This window comes from Scomber japonicus, chromosome 21 (genome assembly GCF_027409825.1).
Source record: "Scomber japonicus isolate fScoJap1 chromosome 21, fScoJap1.pri, whole genome shotgun sequence".
NCBI classification, from domain to species: domain Eukaryota; kingdom Metazoa; phylum Chordata; class Actinopteri; order Scombriformes; family Scombridae; genus Scomber; species Scomber japonicus.
The window spans coordinates 295001-310000 of record NC_070598.1 but is presented as its reverse complement, the minus strand read 5'-3'; the positions used below and the strand labels follow the sequence as shown (position 1 = coordinate 310000).

Below are 15000 nucleotides of genomic sequence, written 5' to 3'. Positions count from 1 at the left end.
CCCTGATGGAGGAGCAGCAGGTACCAGGTACTATCCCTGATGGAGGAGCAGGTACCAGGTACTATCCCTGATGGAGGAGCAGGTACCAGGTACTATCCCTGATGGAGCAGCAGGTAACAGGTACTATCCCTGATGGAGCAGCAGGTACCAGGTACTATCCCTGATGGAGCAGCAGGTAACAGGTACTATCCCTGATGGAGCAGCAGGTACCAGGTACTATCCCTGATGGAGCAGCAGGTACCAGGTACTATCCCTGATGGAGCAGCAGCAGGTACCAGGTACTATCCCTGATGGAGCAGCAGGTACCAGGTACTATCCCTGATGGAGCAGCAGGTAACAGGTACTATCCCTGATGGAGCAGCAGGTACCAGGTACTATCCCTGATGGAGCAACAGGTACCAGGTACTATCCCTGATGGAGCAGCAGGTACCAGGTACTATCCCTGATGGAGGAGCAGGTACCAGGTACTATCCCTGATGGAGCAGCAGGTACCAGGTACTATCCCTGATGGAGGAGCAGCAGGTACCAGGTACTATCCCTGATGGAGCAGCAGGTACCAGGTACTATCCCTGATGGAGCAGCAGGTACCAGGTACTATCCCTGATGGAGGAGCAGCAGGTACCAGGTACTATCCCTGATGGAGCAGCAGGTACCAGGTACTATCCCTGATGGAGGAGCAGCAGGTACCAGGTACTATCCCTGATGGAGCAGCAGGTACCAGGTACTATCCCTGATGGAGGAGCAGGTACCAGGTACTATCCCTGATGGAGGAGCAGCAGGTACCAGGTACTATCCCTGATGGAGCAGCAGGTACCAGGTACTATCCCTGATGGAGGAGCAGGTACTATCCCTGATGGAGGAGCAGCAGGTACCAGGTACTATCCCTGATGGAGCAGCAGGTACCAGGTACTATCCCTGATGGAGGAGCAGCAGGTACCAGGTACTATCCCTGATGGAGCAGCAGGTACTATCCCTGATGGAGGAGCAGGTACCAGGTACTATCCCTGATGGAGGAGCAGCAGGTACCAGGTACTATCCCTGATGGAGCAGCAGGTACTATCCCTGATGGAGGAGCAGGTACCAGGTACTATCCCTGATGGAGGAGCAGCAGGTACCAGGTACTATCCCTGATGGAGCAGCAGGTACCAGGTACTAATGTTTATGTGATTTAACAGTTTTCAGACTCTGATGTTGAAAGATGAAAATATTAGTTTGTGGATGTAAATATTTCAGGGAACTACGACTCCCATGGTGCATTTGAGCATGAAACAGCCAATCACAGAGCTTACACTGTGGTCACGTGCTCCACCACCAACAAGCAGGAGCTGAAATAAGGAGGTGAGCAGGAAGAGGAAGACCTTAATGACAACTTCCTGCTCTTTAAAACTCTATCAGAGGTTAATATTGATCTGCAACCCTGTGTGTGTGTGTGTGTGTGTGTGTGTGTGTGTGTGTGTGTGTGTGTGTGTGTGTGTGTGTGTGTGTGACTGAGAGACTTGATGCAGTTCAGTTAGAGACGAACTCCACGCAGCATGTAAACTATAATACTCAGTGTTCAGCTTCTATGATGATAAACCTGTTTGTGTTGAGTTTATACAACAAAGGAAACAAGGGTAGAAAATAATAATAATAATAATGTTAATGTGAGCATGGTTTTATTCTTGTGTTTCATTAACGCTCAATAAAGAAAAAACGTATTTAACAAAGTGTTTACACTCTGATTCTCACCTCTGACAAACAGCAGCAGCAGCAGAGGCTCATGGGTAATGTAGTATTCTTACCAGCCTCAGAAACAAAGTGTAAATGATCTAAACATACAGTATGGTCTAATTATTAGGATTAAAATCACTTCACAGCTCAGAACTGTGGCTGAAGCTGAGATTAGTTAGAGAGCTAACGCTGAGCTAACCCTGAGCTAACCCTGAGTTAACGCTGAGCTAACCCTGAGCTAACCCTGAGCTAACGCTGAGCTAAACCGGAGCTAACACTGAGTTAACGCTGAGCTAACCCTGAGCTAACGCTGAGCTAAACCGGAGCTAACACTGAGCTAACGCTGAGCTAACGCTGAGCTAACGCTGAGCTAACCCTGAGCTAACGCTGAGCTAACCTTGAGCTAACGCTGACAGGTTGGGAACGGTTCGGCAGCTGAGCAGAAATCAAACAGGAAATGAGAGAAACAGAAATCTGTACAACAGTTAGTTTAATGTGAGAAACATTTCAACGTCTCACAGATCGCTTCAGTCAACATCATCATGAGTTTGTTCTTCTAATCCAGTCTAAATAAATAATATCAGTGCTGGTTCTTCCTCTCTGACAGCAGCTCAAATATTTCAGATCTTCAATTTATTTCTAGTTTGGTTGAACAGAAGTCTCCCATGTTCAAAACATTCACTTCTCAATCTTGTATTTCTGATCATGAATCAATTCTTAAATAAAAGTCTGGGTGTGAACTTGTTCAATGATGTGTCACATGATCAATCTCCATGACGACAGAGTCACGTGATGAAGTTAACAGTATTTACAGGTTGAAAGTTTCACTGACGGCAACTTTACAAGCAATCAAAGAAAAGAAAAGAAGTTGTACTGAAGACAAGTCTCTGAGGTCTTTATGGTTTCATTGATCTTTAGAGCTGCAACTTCCAGTTATTCTCATTATATATTCATCTGCTGATCAATCAGCAGCTGTTTAGTCTCTCTGCTCTGAAACATGAATCAAGCTTTAATCACATTTATTGATCAGTCAGATTATTGATTATTGATGCTTTAAACACATCTGAGCTTCTTTGGGATTCTTAGACTGGGTCAAAGTGTGAGTGTAGAACATGAACAGGATGTAAGGGTTAAAATGACTCAGAATAATTGATCAGTTATCAAAATAGTTGATTGTTTTAATATTTGGCAACTAATCAATGAATTGACTAATAGTTGCAGCTCTAAAGAACAAAATCTGAGCTTCAACAACTTCCCCAACAACTGTCATCACAAGATCCAACTGTGATGTTCCTGAAGCTTTCAACCACATCTCATGGCTTTCCTCACAGATATCAGCTCAGTGTCTTTGACTTGGATGAGAGTGAACAGCTGAGCAGTGAAAGTTCAGTTTGATGATCGTCGTCGTCTCAGCAGCTTCAGTCCAGAAGTTCTTGTGTCAAACAGTTTGTGGGAAGATGCAGTGTCTGGTTTTGGCAGCGACCAGTAGTCACGGTAACAGTGGTCATGGTAACAGTAGTCATGGTGACAGTGGTCATGGTGACAGTGGTCATGGTAACAGTGGTCATGGTGACAGTGGTCATGGTAACAGTGGTCATGGTAACAGGGGTCATGGTAACAAGGGTCATGGTAACAGGGGTCATGGTAAAAGGGGTCATGGTAACAAGGGTCATGGTAACAGTAGTCATGGTAACAGTAGTCATGGTAACAGTGGTCATGGTGACAGTAGTCATGGTGACAGTAGTCATGGTAACAGTGGTCATGGTGACAGTAGTCATGGTAACAGTAGTCATGGTGACAGTAGTCATGGTAACAGTGGTCATGGTGACAGTAGTCATGGTAACAGGGGGGAGGCAGTGCAGCGTCAGTAGTCGTCGTAGCGGTACGTGTTGGGGTAGGCGTAGCGGTAGTCGTAGCCGTCGCTCCTCTCCGTTTTGGTCTGTAGAGGTTCAGGCTGGAACGACAGAGACTTGATGACTCCACCCGACTCCTCCGTCACCTTCACCTCCGTGGAGTAGGAGGGGGAGGAGGTGTCGTCCAGCAGGGAGGAGCAGCCGGGGAGGCCGGGGGGTTTGGGAGGAGCGCAGGGCTGGTAGGACGGGAGGCCGCCTGGAGGTTTGGGACACGGCTGGTAGGAGACCTGAGGAGGAAGATCAGTGCTGCTGTTAGTGTGACAGAGACAGGAAGGGTTCACTCCCATACCCCCCCCCCCACACCCCCCACACACCCCCACCGCCCCCCCACCAACTGCAGAGTGGTGTAACAGCACAGAAAGTACACGCTTCAGTACATTTTCAGTACAGCAGGAAGCCACTGTCCCGGGGGGGGAGTCCTGATTGGCTGTTAATCATGTGTCTCTTCTAGACTTCAGACTGCAAAGATGGAGGATTATTAAACATGGAGCATCGTCCCGTTACACCACCCAACCAAAGCTCCGCTGCAGCACATTAACACAAGCACATTTACATCCATATTTACCTCATGGCTGCCAGCCAATAAGAAGAGAGCTGGGGCCCCAGGTGGGAGGAGTCTCACTTTCTTTAAGGTTGTCCCACCTCCCTCCTGGGGACCCTAAAGCCCGGACACAGGTCTGTTTATACACCACAAACATCCACAACCTACACACTGCATTTAAAGTGACGCTGCTCACTTCTCATTGGCTCACAGCCCTTGGTCATGTGACTAGTCCAGCTGGAATAATCTCTCACCTTGGTCGTCGTGGTGATGATGGTCTGCAGCGCTGCGGGGGACCCTGGGGGGTTGCTGGGGTAACGGCAGGGGTACTCGGTGCTGTAGTAGTGGTGGTTGTCTCCGTAGGGGGCGGAGCTCTTCAGCAGCTCCTTCCAGCCCGCTTTGGTTTGAGGATCGTAGGAGGAAGAGGAGGAGGAGGAGAGAGGAACCGACGCCGAAGAGGAGGAGGAAGAGGAGCCGAGGACGGGAGCCACCCTGCACACAAACCAGACCTGATCAGACCTGTTCAATATGTGGTTTACCTTTCAGCAGCTGGTCTGGAGGGGGGGGGGCTGACCTGGGGTCGCAGAGGTCAGAGGTCACAGGATACGACGGCGAGGTCAGGTATCCTTGGAACTCGTAGCTGGGCCGGCCCATGTAGAGCCTGGGATTGGCTGGTTTCTGCAGTGTGGGTGTGGCCTCCCCCAGTGGATTGTGGGGGTTGTAGTAGGGGTCCGGACTCTGGAATGCTGGGTAATGCTGCGGGAAGTTTGGCTCCATGAAAGAGATCCGGTCTGACGGCTCCACGCAGGACAGCAGGGCCGGACCCAGAGCCTGCAGCCACGGGAGGAAGCAGGTCAGTTACCATGGTTACAGCTGAGAGGGGGGTCAGTTACCATGGTTACAGCTGGGGGGTTCAGTTACCATGGTAACAGCTCCTAGTGTATGCTGCTATAGGCTTAGACTACATTTACATTCATTCATCATTAACTTACACTGAGTCTCTAAAGACTGATTGATTGATTGATTGGTTGATTGATTGATTGATTGATTGATTGATTGGTTGATTGATTGGTTGATTGGTTGATTGGTTGGTTGATTGATTGGTTGATTGATTGTCCACCTGTGTTTCGATGAGTCGTCTCTTTGGCGGGAACGGAGGCGAGCTGACTCGTCTCTTCACTGAACTTCTTCTGGCTTCTGTCTCAGACTTGGACTCTGGTCTGGGATGATCGTGGACTCCTTTAGCCTGAACAACAACAATAAATACATCATAAACCAGATCAGGTCTGGACCAGTAGAGACTGGTAGCATGTGGGGGGGGGGTGGGGGGGATGATGGGGGGGCAGTGGGCCTCACCTGGAAGAAGATGGCCTTCCCGTCGACCCTCCAGAAGTTAGTGACGGGGTAACCGCTGTGACCGCGACACGGCAGCAGCTCCAGACCTCCGTTACAGCTCGGACACAGCTTCTCTGAAACACACAGAGTCCAGACAGGTGAGCAGGAGGACCGCACCTGGACCGCACCTGGACCAGAGTCCAGACAGGACCAGAGTCCAGACAGGACCGCACCTGGACCGCACCTGGACCAGAGTCCAGACAGGACCGCACCTGGACCAGAGTCCAGACAGGACCAGAGTCCAGACAGGACCGCACCTGGACCAGTCTGACTGTCTGTGGGGGGACTGGTCTAAGCTCCTCACTGCTGGTTGTGGTTGTGGTTCTGGTTCTAGTTGTGGTTGTGGTTCTGGTTCTAGTTCTGGTTCTAGTTGTGGTTGTGGTTCTAGTTCTAGTTCTGGTTGTGGTTCTGGTTCTAGTTGTGGTTCTAGTTCTGGTTCTAGTTGTGGTTGTGGTTGTGGTTCTAGTTCTGGTTCTAGTTGTGGTTGTGGTTCTAGTTCTGGTTCTAGTTCTGGTTCTAGTTGTGGTTGTGGTTCTTACTCTGCTGTTTCTGCCGGGCCTTGTCACAGATGGCGGGGCGGAGCTGCAGTCTGGATCCGTCGGGCAGCGAGCAGCCTCGAGAACAGACCACTACGCCCAAACAGGACTTCTTGAGGATCTGACAGTTGTGGTTGTTGGTGTTCCTCATGGCCCAGCCGGACAGGTGCCGCTGGGCGTTCTTATCCTCCGCTAGAACCAACAGAACAAAACCAGGTTTAATATAAACTCCATCAGAACGTTGAGTCCACATGTTGAATCAGACAGAGATAGTGACATCACTAGTTTAAATGGGACAGAGATAGTGACATCACTAGTTTAAATGGGACAGAGATAGTGACATCACTAGTTTAAATGGGACAGAGATAGTGACATCACTGTAGTTTAAATGGGACAGAGATAGTGACATCACTGTAGTTTAAATGGGACAGAGATAGTGACATCACTGTAGTTTAAATGGGACAGAGATAGTGACATCACTAGTTTAAATGGGACAGAGATAGTGACATCACTAGTTTAAATAGGACAGAGATAGTGACATCACTGTAGTTTAAATGGGACAGAGATAGTGACATCACTAGTTTAAATGGGACAGAGATAGTGACATCACTAGTTTAATGGGACAGAGATAGTGACATCACTGTAGTTTAAATGGGACAGAGATAGTGACATCACTAGTTTAAATGGGACAGAGATAGTGACATCACTAGTTTAAATGGGACAGAGATAGTGACATCACTAGTTTAAATGGGACAGAGATAGTGACATCACTGTAGTTTAAATGGGACAGAGATAGTGACATCACTAGTTTAAATGGGACAGAGATAGTGACATCACTAGTTTAAATGGGACAGAGATAGTGACATCACTGCAGTTTAAATGGGACAGAGATAGTGACATCACTAGTTTAAATGGGACAGAGATAGTGACATCACTAGTTTAAATGGGACAGAGATAGTGACATCACTGTAGTTTAAATGGGACAGAGATAGTGACATCACTAGTTTAAATGGGACAGAGATAGTGACATCACTAGTTTAAATGGCTGATAGGACAGACTCCTGTCCTCCACCACATCACTCCTGTCCTCCATCACATCACTCCTGTCCTCCACCCATCACTCCTGTCCTCCATCACATCACTCCTGTCCTCCATCACATCACTCCTGTCCTCCACCACATCACTCCTGTCATCCACCACATCACTCCTGTCCTCCATCACATCACTCCTGTCCTCCACCCATCACTCCTGTCCTCCATCACATCACTCCTGTCCTCCATCACATCACTCCTGTCCTCCACCACATCACTCCTGTCCTCCACCACATCACTCCTGTCCTCCATCCATCCATCACTCCTGTCCTCCACCACATCACTCCTGTCCTCCATCACATCACTCCTGTCCTCCATCACATCACTCCTGTCCTCCACCACATCACTCCTGTCCTCCACCACATCACTCCTGTCCTCCATCACATCACTCCTGTCCTCCACCACATCACATCACTCCTGTCCTCCACCACATCACTCCTGTCCTCCATCACATCACTCCTGACCTCCACCACATCACTCCTGTCCTCCTCCACCACATCACTCCTGTCCTCCATCACATCACTCCTGTCCTCCATCCATCACTCCTGTCCTCCTCCACCACATCACTCCTGTCCTCCATCACATCACTCCTGTCCTCCATCCATCACTCCTGTCCTCCATCCATCCATCACTCCTGTCCTCCATCCATCACATCACTCCTGTCCTCCATCACATCACTCCTGTCCTACACCACATCACTCCTGTCCTCCTCCACCACATCACTCCTGTCCTCCATCACATCACTCCTGTCCTCCATCCATCACATCACTCCTGTCCTCCATCACATCACTCCTGTCCTCCTCCACATCACTCCTGTCCTCCATCACATCACTCCTGACCTCCACCACATCACTCCTGTCCTCCTCCACCACATCACTCCTGTCCTCCATCACATCACTCCTGTCCTCCATCCATCCATCACTCCTGTCCTCCACCCATCACTCCTGTCCTCCACCACATCACTCCTGTCCTCCATCACATCACTCCTGTCCTCCATCACATCACTCCTGTCCTCCTCCACCACATCACTCCTGTCCTCCATCACATCACTCCTGTCCTACACCACATCACTCCTGTCCTCCATCCACCACATCACTCCTGACCTCCATCACATCACTCCTGTCCTCCACCACATCACTCCTGTCCTCCATCCACCACATCACTCCTGACCTCCACCACATCACTCCTGACCTCCATCACATCACTCCTGTCCTACACCACATCACTCCTGTCCTCCTCCACCACATCACTCATGTCCTCCATCACATCACTCATGTCCTCCATCCATCACATCACTCCTGTCCTCCACCACATCACTCCTGTCCTCCACCACATCACTCCAGTCCTCCATCACTCCTGTCCTCCATCACATCACTCCTGTCCTCCACCACATCACTCCTGTCCTCCATCACATCACTCCTGTCCTCCACCCATCACTCCTGTCCTCCATCACATCACTCCTGTCCTCCATCCATCACTCCTGTCCTCCATCACATCACTCCTGTCCTCCACCACATCACTCCATCCATCACTCCTGTCCTCCATCACATCACTCCTGTCCTCCATCACATCACTCCTGTCCTCCACCACATCACCCCTGTCCTCCTCCACCACATCACTCCTGTCCTCCATCACTCCTGACCTCCATCCATCACTCCTGACCTCCATCCATCACTCCTGTCCTCCATCCATCACTCCTGTCCTCCATCACATCACTCCTGACCTCCACCCATCACACCACTCCTGTCCTCCATCACATCACTCCTGTCCTCCATCCATCACATCACTCCTGACCTCCACCCATCACACCACTCATGTCCTCCATCACATCACTCCTGTCCTCCATCACTCCTGTCCTCCACCACATCACTCCTGTCCTCCTCCACATCACTCCTGTCCTCCACCACATCACTCCTGTCCTCCATCCACCACATCACTCCTGTCCTCCACCCATCACTCCTGTCCTCCATCCAATCACTCCTGTCCTCCACCCATCACTCCTGTCCTCCATCCAATCACTCCTGTCCTCCACCACATCACTCCTGTCCTCCATCACATCACTCCTGTCCTCCATCACATCACTCCTGTCCTCCATCACATCACTCCTGTCCTCCACCACATCACTCCTGTCCTCCATCCATCACTCCTGTCCTCCATCACATCACTCCTGTCCTCCACCACATCACTCCTGTCCTCCATCCATCACTCCTGTCCTCCATCCACCACATCACTCCTGTCCTCCATCCATCACTCCTGTCCTCCATCACATCACTCCTGTCCTCCACCACATCACTCCTGTCCTCCATCACATCACTCCTGTCCTCCACCACATCACTCATGTCCTCCATCACATCACTCCTGTCCTCCATCCATCACTCCTGTCCTCCATCACATCACTCCTGTCCTCCACCCATCACTCTGGTTTCACGGGTCAACCCAACATGATACCAGTAAAAAGGTTCCATCATTGCGTCCTTTCAAAGTTCTGGATCATTTAAAACCATTTTAATAATAATACTTCATTACTGTCTGATGGCTGATGGGACAGAGCTGGGTTAGGGTGGTTAGGGTGTAGCGGGTGTAGCGCATAGGTGTCAAAGTCATCCCACAAAGGGCCGTGTGGCTGCAGGAGCACACCAGGCTGAACTCACTCTTCAGTAAATGGACTGTACTTATATATCACCTTTCTAGTCTGTGTGACCACTCAAAGCGCTTTACATGACATCATTCACCCTTTCACACACATTCATACACTGATGGCAGGAGCTACCACGCAGGGTGCCAACCTGCTCATCAGGGGGAGTCTAACCATTCATTAACATTCATACACCGTTGGCATAGCAACAGGAGCAATTTGGGGTTAAGTGTCTTGCCCAAGGACACATGGACATGTGGACTGGAGGAGCCGGGAATCGAACCACCAATCTTCCAATTGGAGGACGACCGCTCTACCTCCTGAACCACAGCCGCTGATTGGTGTGCACGTGTGCTCCTGCAGCCACACGGCCCTTAGTGGGATGAGACCTGTAGCGGGTTCGGGACCTGTAGTGGGTTCGGGACCTGTAGCGGGTTCGGGACCTGTAGCGGGTTCGGGACCTGTAGCGGGTTCGGGACCTGTAGCGGGTTCGGGACCTATAGCGGGTTCGGGACCTGTAGCGGGTTAGGGACCTGTAGCGGGTTCGGGACCTCCAGCTGCTGGTTTACAGGGATCCTGGATCCTGGTGCAGCTACTAGAACTTCAACTACTGGATTTAAGGACTTCTTGTATTTTAGGGTTAGGGTTAAACCCAGACACCGAGCATGAGATGAAACAGCTGCTTCCTGTTTCTATACACAGCAGCCTCTTACTGCTGCAGGGAACCAATCAGCAGCCTGCAGGGAACCAATCAGCAGCCTGTAGGGAACCAATCAGCAGCTTCTTACTGCTGCAGGGAACCAATCAGCAGCTTCTTACTGCTGCAGGGAACCAATGAGCAGCCTCTTACTGCTGCAGGGAACCAATGAGCAGCCTCTTACCGCTGCAGGGAACCAATCAGCAGCCTCTTACTGCTGCAGGGAACCAATCAGCAGCTTCTTACTGCTGCAGGGAACCAATCAGCAGCCTGCAGGGAACCAATCAGCAGCCTGCAGGGAACCAATCAGCAGCCTCTTACTGCTGCAGGGAACCAATCAGCAGCTTCTTACTGCTGCAGGGAACCAATGAGCAGCCTCTTACTGCTGCAGGGAACCAATGAGCAGCTTCTTACTGCTGCAGGGAACCAATCAGCAGCTTCTTACTGCTGCAGGGAACCAATGAGCAGCCTCTTACTGCTGCAGGGAACCAATCAGCAGCCTGTAGGGAACCAATGAGCAGCCTGTAGGGAACCAATCAGCAGCCTCTTACCGCTGTAGATGTAGCGGACGTATCCGTCGGTCCATTCCTGAAACGGGTCGAACTGCTTCGTGTCCTGAAGAAACAAGATCACAGTCAGTCCACTTCCTGCCAACACCCCTTCAAATTAAAATCAGTTCATTTCCTGCCAACACCCCTTCAAATTAAAATCAGTTCACTTCCTGCCGTCACCCCTTCAAAATAAAATCAGTTCACTTCCCGCCGTCACCCCTTCAAATTAAAATCAGTTCACTTCCTGCCGTCACCCCTTCAAAATAAAATCAGTTCACTTCCCGCCGTCACCCCTTCAAATTAAAATCAGTTCACTTCCTGCCGTCACCCCTTCAAATTAAAATCAGTTCACTTCCTGCCGTCACCCCTTCAAATTAAAATCAGTTCACTTCCTGCCAACACCCCTTCAAATTAAAATCAGTTCACTTCCTGCCGTCACCCCTTCAAATTAAAATCAGTTCACTTCCTGCCGTCACCCCTTCAAATTAAAATCGGTTCACTTCCTGCTGTCACCCCTTCAAATTAAAATCAGTTCACTTCCTGCCGTCACCCCTTCAAATTAAAATCAGTTCACTTCCTGCCGTCACCCCTTCAAATTAAAATCAGTTCACTTCCTGCTGTCACCCCTTCAAATTAAAACTCAGCTACCATTTAAAACACGTTTCAGGTTCATTACTGGATGTTTAACCTTAAACAGGCGGGATGGTGATTGGATGATTCAAATATGTGAAGAAGCATTTTGGATTTTAAGGTTGTGTGAGTGTGTGAGTGTGTGTGTGTGTGTGTGTGAGTGTGTGAGTGTGTGTGTGTGTGTGTGAGTGTGTGAGTGTGTGTGTGTGTGTGTGAGTGTGTGTGAGTGTGTGTGAGTGTGTGTGTGTGTGTGTGAGTGTGTGAGTGTGTGTGTGTGTGTGTGAGTGTGTGAGTGTGTGTGTGTGTGTGAGTGTGTGTGTGTGTGTGAGTGTGTGTGAGTGTGTGTGAGTGTGTGTGAGTGTGTGAGTGTGTGAGTGTGTGTGAGTGTGTGAGTGTCCTGGTGGAGATGAAAGCTGCTGTTAGGGTTCGGGATATAAAACAGCTGAATGTTTTAATATCACACATACTAGTTTTATTATTTCTTTTTTTTTTTCTTTAAGTATATTTTTTGGGGCTTTTTGCCTTTAATGTTCAGGACAGTGGAGACAGACAGGAAGCAGGAGGCAGAGAGGGGGGGGGGAATGACACGCAGGATAAGACCGCTCGGCTCGGGATTCGAACCGCTGATCTTTTATTATTACTGATAAAGTAAAAACCACCACGAGCTCCAAGTTTACCAACTAAACAACCACGTTAACTCATCGGCTGCCAGAGAGAGAGAGAGCAGAGCCTCGTACTGCAGCATTTAGATCCTTCAACACCCCAGAACATAGAACACAGAACACAGAACACAGAACATAGAACATAGAACATAGAACATAGAACATAGAACATAGTGTTCTCTAAACACCGAAGGAACCAAAAGAGAGAGAGAAACATCATGACTGACGTTGATGGCAGCCGATGAGTTAATGATCCTAACAATAGTCTGTTTAAGGGTTAGAGCTTTAATATCACACACACTGAGACACACACACACACACACACACACACACTGAGACACACACACACACACACACACTGAGACACACACACACACACACACACTGAGACACACACACACACACACACACACACACACTGAGACACACACACACACACACACACACACACACACTGAGACACACACACACACACACACACACACACACTGAGACACACACACACACCCACACACACACTGAGACACACACACACACACACACACACACACACACTGAGACACACACACACACACACACACACACACACTGAGACACACACACACACACACACACTGAGACACACACACACACACACACACACACACACACACACACACACTGAGACACACACACGTATTTTCTGTGTAATGAGAAGTAAGAAGAGAGTATTTTTATATTATTATATTTTTATTAGTTTTATTTTGTAGAACAGAATATTAATTATTAAATATTAATTATTTGTTAATATTCAGTAAAAATCATTTTAAACATTTAAATTAAAAATGTTTCATTTTTAGAAACAGACGAGACATTTATTATATTTATATGTTTTAATGTATTTATGTTATTATACCCTATTTATATATTATTATATATATTTATATATTATTATATATTATTATATTTATATATAATTATATATTATTATATTTATATATATATTATTATATATTATTTATATTATTATATATTATTATATTATTATATTTATATATATATAATAATATTCTGAGTGTGTGCTCACTGAGTGTTTTAAACATGTTTAAAGAACAGAAACAGAAGCTTTATTATAATCAGCATATTTATGTTCCTATTAATATATAAAGTATTATTATTAATATAAACTATTACTACTATTAATATAAAGTATATTATTAACAGAACAGATGAAAGAAACAGAAACAATCATTTAAATAAATAAAGCAGAATAACTCTGAATGTGTTTCTATTTAAACATCACAACCTGCTTTACTCACACCTGACATTATATTATATTATATGTTATTATATATATTATATATTACATTATATTATATTATATTATATTATATTATATTATATTATATTATATATTATATATTATGGTATGTGTGAGAAATGTCCGACGCTCCGAACAGTTTGTCTCACATCAACCGGAACATGAAGATCCAACACTTCCCACAATAACACTTTATATACATATATATACACTATATACTATATAGTGTATATAAATATATATACTATATATACCAGACTATATAAATATAAATATAATAGAGTAATAAACCAGGTCGCCGTCATGTTTAATTCCTCCCGTACTTCCGGTCTGAGTCTCGCTTATTAAACAAACTCATGATTATTAATTATTATTAATTAACCCTAACTGAGTATCGATCATCAATAATCAGCTGATCGATAGGCGACGCAGCTCCGTCACCATGGCAACCCGCTTTCCCGCTTTCTGCTTTATTATTTAAATAAATGTGTAATAAAGTTTCTCTGAAGCAGATTCACACTAAATGTTTCTGTTTGTTACATTTCATTCATTTTATAAAACACGTTTTATTATATTTATATATTTTATTTTGAAGGTCTCAGAAACCAGACGAAGCTCCGCGAACATTAAACTCTTTAAAATCAGATTCTTAATATAAGAGAGAATTTATATTTAATTTATATTTAAATGATTTTTATTATTCTCAATGTTTGTATTTCCTGTTTCTGTAATTAATAAATAAAATAACAGTTAATATAAATATAATATTATATATATAAATATATATTATATAATATTATATTTATATGAGTTAATTATAATAAAGAACATTTCGACCGTTTATTAAACACACTGAGCTTTTATTCTGTTAATGAAATGTTCTGATTCTGTTTCCTGTTCAAAGATTAAATGTTTTATATAAACTGATGTTCCCAGTGTTCCCAGTGTTCCCAGTGTTCCCAGCGTTCCCAGTGTTCCCAGTGTTCCCAGCGTTCCCAGTGTTCCCAGTGTTCCCAGCGTTCCCAGCGTCAGTGTTCCCAGTGTTCCCAGTGTCAGTGTTCCCAGTGTTCACAGTGTTCCCAGCGTCAGTGTTCCCAGTGTTCCCAGTGTTCCCAGCGTCAGTGTTCCCAGTGTTCCCAGTGTTCCCAGCGTCAGTGTTCCCAGTGTTCCCAGTGTTCCCAGCGTCAGTGTTCCCAGTGTTCCCAGTGTTCCCAGCGTCAGTGTTCCCAGCGTCAGTGTTCCCAGTGTTCCCAGCGTCAGCGTTCCCAGCGTCAGCGTTCCCAGTGTTCCCAGCGTCAGCGTTCCCAGCGTCAGCGTTCCCAGTGTTCCCAGCGTCAGT

At 46.9% G+C, this 15000-nt stretch overlaps 1 protein-coding gene across 1 annotated transcript in view; it reads right to left on the bottom strand.

Moving 5' to 3' along the window:
• Positions 1-3574: 3574 nt before the first annotated feature.
• The window catches only part of gcm2 (glial cells missing transcription factor 2), a 15497-nt gene continuing 4071 nt past the window's right edge, over positions 3575-15000 (bottom strand). Inside the window, exons 2-8 of the mRNA XM_053342117.1 lie at positions 11070-11133; positions 6099-6287; positions 5521-5633; positions 5285-5410; positions 4739-4995; positions 4419-4656; positions 3575-3850 (exon numbers count right to left, since the gene is read on the bottom strand). Coding sequence (XP_053198092.1) covers positions 3575-3850; positions 4419-4656; positions 4739-4995; positions 5285-5410; positions 5521-5633; positions 6099-6287; positions 11070-11133 — 1263 coding nt within the window. The remainder of the gene's footprint in view (positions 3851-4418; positions 4657-4738; positions 4996-5284; positions 5411-5520; positions 5634-6098; positions 6288-11069; positions 11134-15000) is intronic.